The sequence below is a fragment of the Nematostella vectensis genome, chromosome 14 (assembly GCF_932526225.1).
Source record: "Nematostella vectensis chromosome 14, jaNemVect1.1, whole genome shotgun sequence".
Classification (NCBI taxonomy): Eukaryota; Metazoa; Cnidaria; class Anthozoa; order Actiniaria; family Edwardsiidae; genus Nematostella; species Nematostella vectensis.
In genome coordinates this window covers 10,995,372-10,997,568 of record NC_064047.1, presented here as the reverse complement: position 1 = coordinate 10,997,568, position 2,197 = coordinate 10,995,372, and the positions used below count along the sequence as shown (strand labels likewise).

At 43.4% G+C, this 2,197-nt stretch overlaps 1 protein-coding gene across 1 annotated transcript; it reads right to left on the bottom strand.

Annotated features, from left to right (window-relative positions):
• Positions 1 to 485: 485 nt before the first annotated feature.
• On the bottom strand, positions 486 to 1,812 carry LOC5504713 (adenosine receptor A2a). The gene has a single exon (XM_001625556.3). The coding sequence runs from the start codon at positions 1,650 to 1,652 to the stop codon at positions 639 to 641; it is 1,014 nt and encodes a 337-aa protein (XP_001625606.2). The 5' UTR covers positions 1,653 to 1,812; the 3' UTR covers positions 486 to 638.
• Positions 1,813 to 2,197: the final 385 nt, after the last annotated feature.

The window sequence follows — 2,197 nt, the reverse complement described above, 5'->3', positions numbered from 1 at the left end:
TCCTTTAAACATTTTACTAAATAATAAAGCAGTGCTGAAGATGAGGGTGTCTAGTGCTGGGAATTTTGTGGAATTTCGGGTAAGTATTACCCTGGGTGCCAAATTCGCTAACGTTTAGAGGGAAATACCCCAGGGTTTCCGAAGATGGTGACGTTTTCTTATCGGCTCCAATAAAAACAGACCGGGGGGTTGTGATCGTCGGCAAAATCGATTTTAACCCTTAGGGGGGCACTTTGGGCTTGGTCAGCAGGAATTCTTACCCCTTAGAGATAGCCAATTGGGTCTTAGAGATGGCAAATTAATCCTTAGAAATCCTTAGAGATGGCAGAATCGGAAAAAAACAAATGTTAAACTCCCCCTTAGGAACAGCCATTGGTACAATTTTATACCCTAAGAGATAACAAAATCACCCCCTAAGATGTGAAGATCATCCCCCGCCTACTTTTCTGGAGACCCCCCCTCCCCCCGTTCAAAATGCCACAATTTTGGTGTACCGCGCGTGGACAGGGTATGAGTACAAAAGGCAAAAGCGGTGGAGGAAGTTTTTCTTTTTTGTACTCATATCCAACTCGCGCGCGGTCGTAATTCAAAATGGTGGCAATTCGAAGCGCAATCCCGTTTTGTTCGAAATGCCTATACTATGTCCCGGTTTGTCCACTTTGTCTAGTTTGAATTCCAGTCCGATTCTTTGGTTCCGGCTGTCCTGTAGACGCGTCAACTCGATTCGCTCGTGAGCACCTGACCAAAGAAAACAATGCTCTTCGAAACTCCTTCATCCTAAAAAGATAAACTATGGGATTGATGAAGGAGTTTGAAAGCTGTATGAGCTCGGTACAAAGCTCTAGGTTGTGCTCCGAAGGCCCGTAGAACTGTGAAGTGTCTCCATTTTCATCCACTTCGTGATGAATAATAAAAGGGAGCCAAGTCATCAGGGAGAGAATCGTCACTATGAACAGAGTCATCGCAAGGTGGCGCTCCTTCCGTTGAGCCCTTAAGGTGGCCTCGGGGATTCTTTCGTTCTTATGCTGTTTGTTTTGCAGACGGATTTTTACAAAGATTGCGCTGTAGGAGAAGATGATTGTGACTTGTGCGGTCACGCATACGTATTTTCCAATGCTCTCAAACCAGATATCATGCCCGTAGATTTCCCACGTTGTGAATACGCTTGGTAGAGACGCAAGTATTATAGACGCGAACCATGTGAAGGCAAACACGCGGTAGTACATCGAGCTTGTAACGGAACGATGGAAAAACGGAGTAACAGTGGCTGAGACCCTGTCCAAAGACACGAGCAACAGAGATATGAGAGAAAGGACGAGTGTGCTTGTATTTATCATCCCTGCCACAAGGTTTAAACCGTTACCAGTCAGCTTAAACCCGAACAAAAAGTCCCCCATATGATCCATGTAGACCAAATACCAAAAAATAGAGATGAGACCATGGGTGGCATCAGCAAAGGCGAGATTAATCAAACAGTACATACTTAGGCGACGAAGATGGTTGTTGATGAGAAAGGTAACGATGGTTGCCAAGTTGGATAACAGAATGGCGAGGGATAGTAGCAGAAATGCGCTCAGCCAACCGAACAATGAAGACTTTGGAAGAGAGCTCGGATAAGATTGATTAGAAAAATTAACAATGGTGAGAGTCATTTTCAGTCAGTATTTTGGAGAGCCCTTAAAACGCGAGGATCGACGGACTTGTCGCTAGAGGAACTGCCAGGGTTTGCCAAGTAAACAATAGAAGTACAAAGTCAATTAGGATCACAACGCTACGTCAATAACAGAAAATTGGCCTCTAGTTCAAAATGCAGTAAGAATTAAAATGAATTATTCAAAACTGCGAACAAAATGTCATTTTCACGTGAAAACGTCGCGAGTAAAATCTGGGAAATTACTACTGACACATATCGGGAATTTTGCCACTATAATAGTCCCATCCCTGCAGTTCTGTCGCTCGTTTCTTTTGGTTGGGTGCTCTGTGCGCAGGTCTCGATGCATTTGGTGTTATTTGCTTAAGAGAAAAGAAATATTTTGTTTGTCCATCGTAGCGTTATAAAATTTGTTTTTGGCCAAAAAAACCCTTTTAATAACATGCACCTTTAATACCACCACCTGCCCGTGACAAACTTGAACTAATCACTTTCACCAGGAAACAATATGATTATATGGCCGAATCCAACGATCACTAAACAGTT

What these genes read in the sequence shown, in the direction of transcription:
- LOC5504713 (XM_001625556.3), bottom strand. Translation starts at nt 1,652, where the DNA reads ATGACTCTCACCATTGTTAATTTTTCTAATCAATCTTATCCGAGCTCT.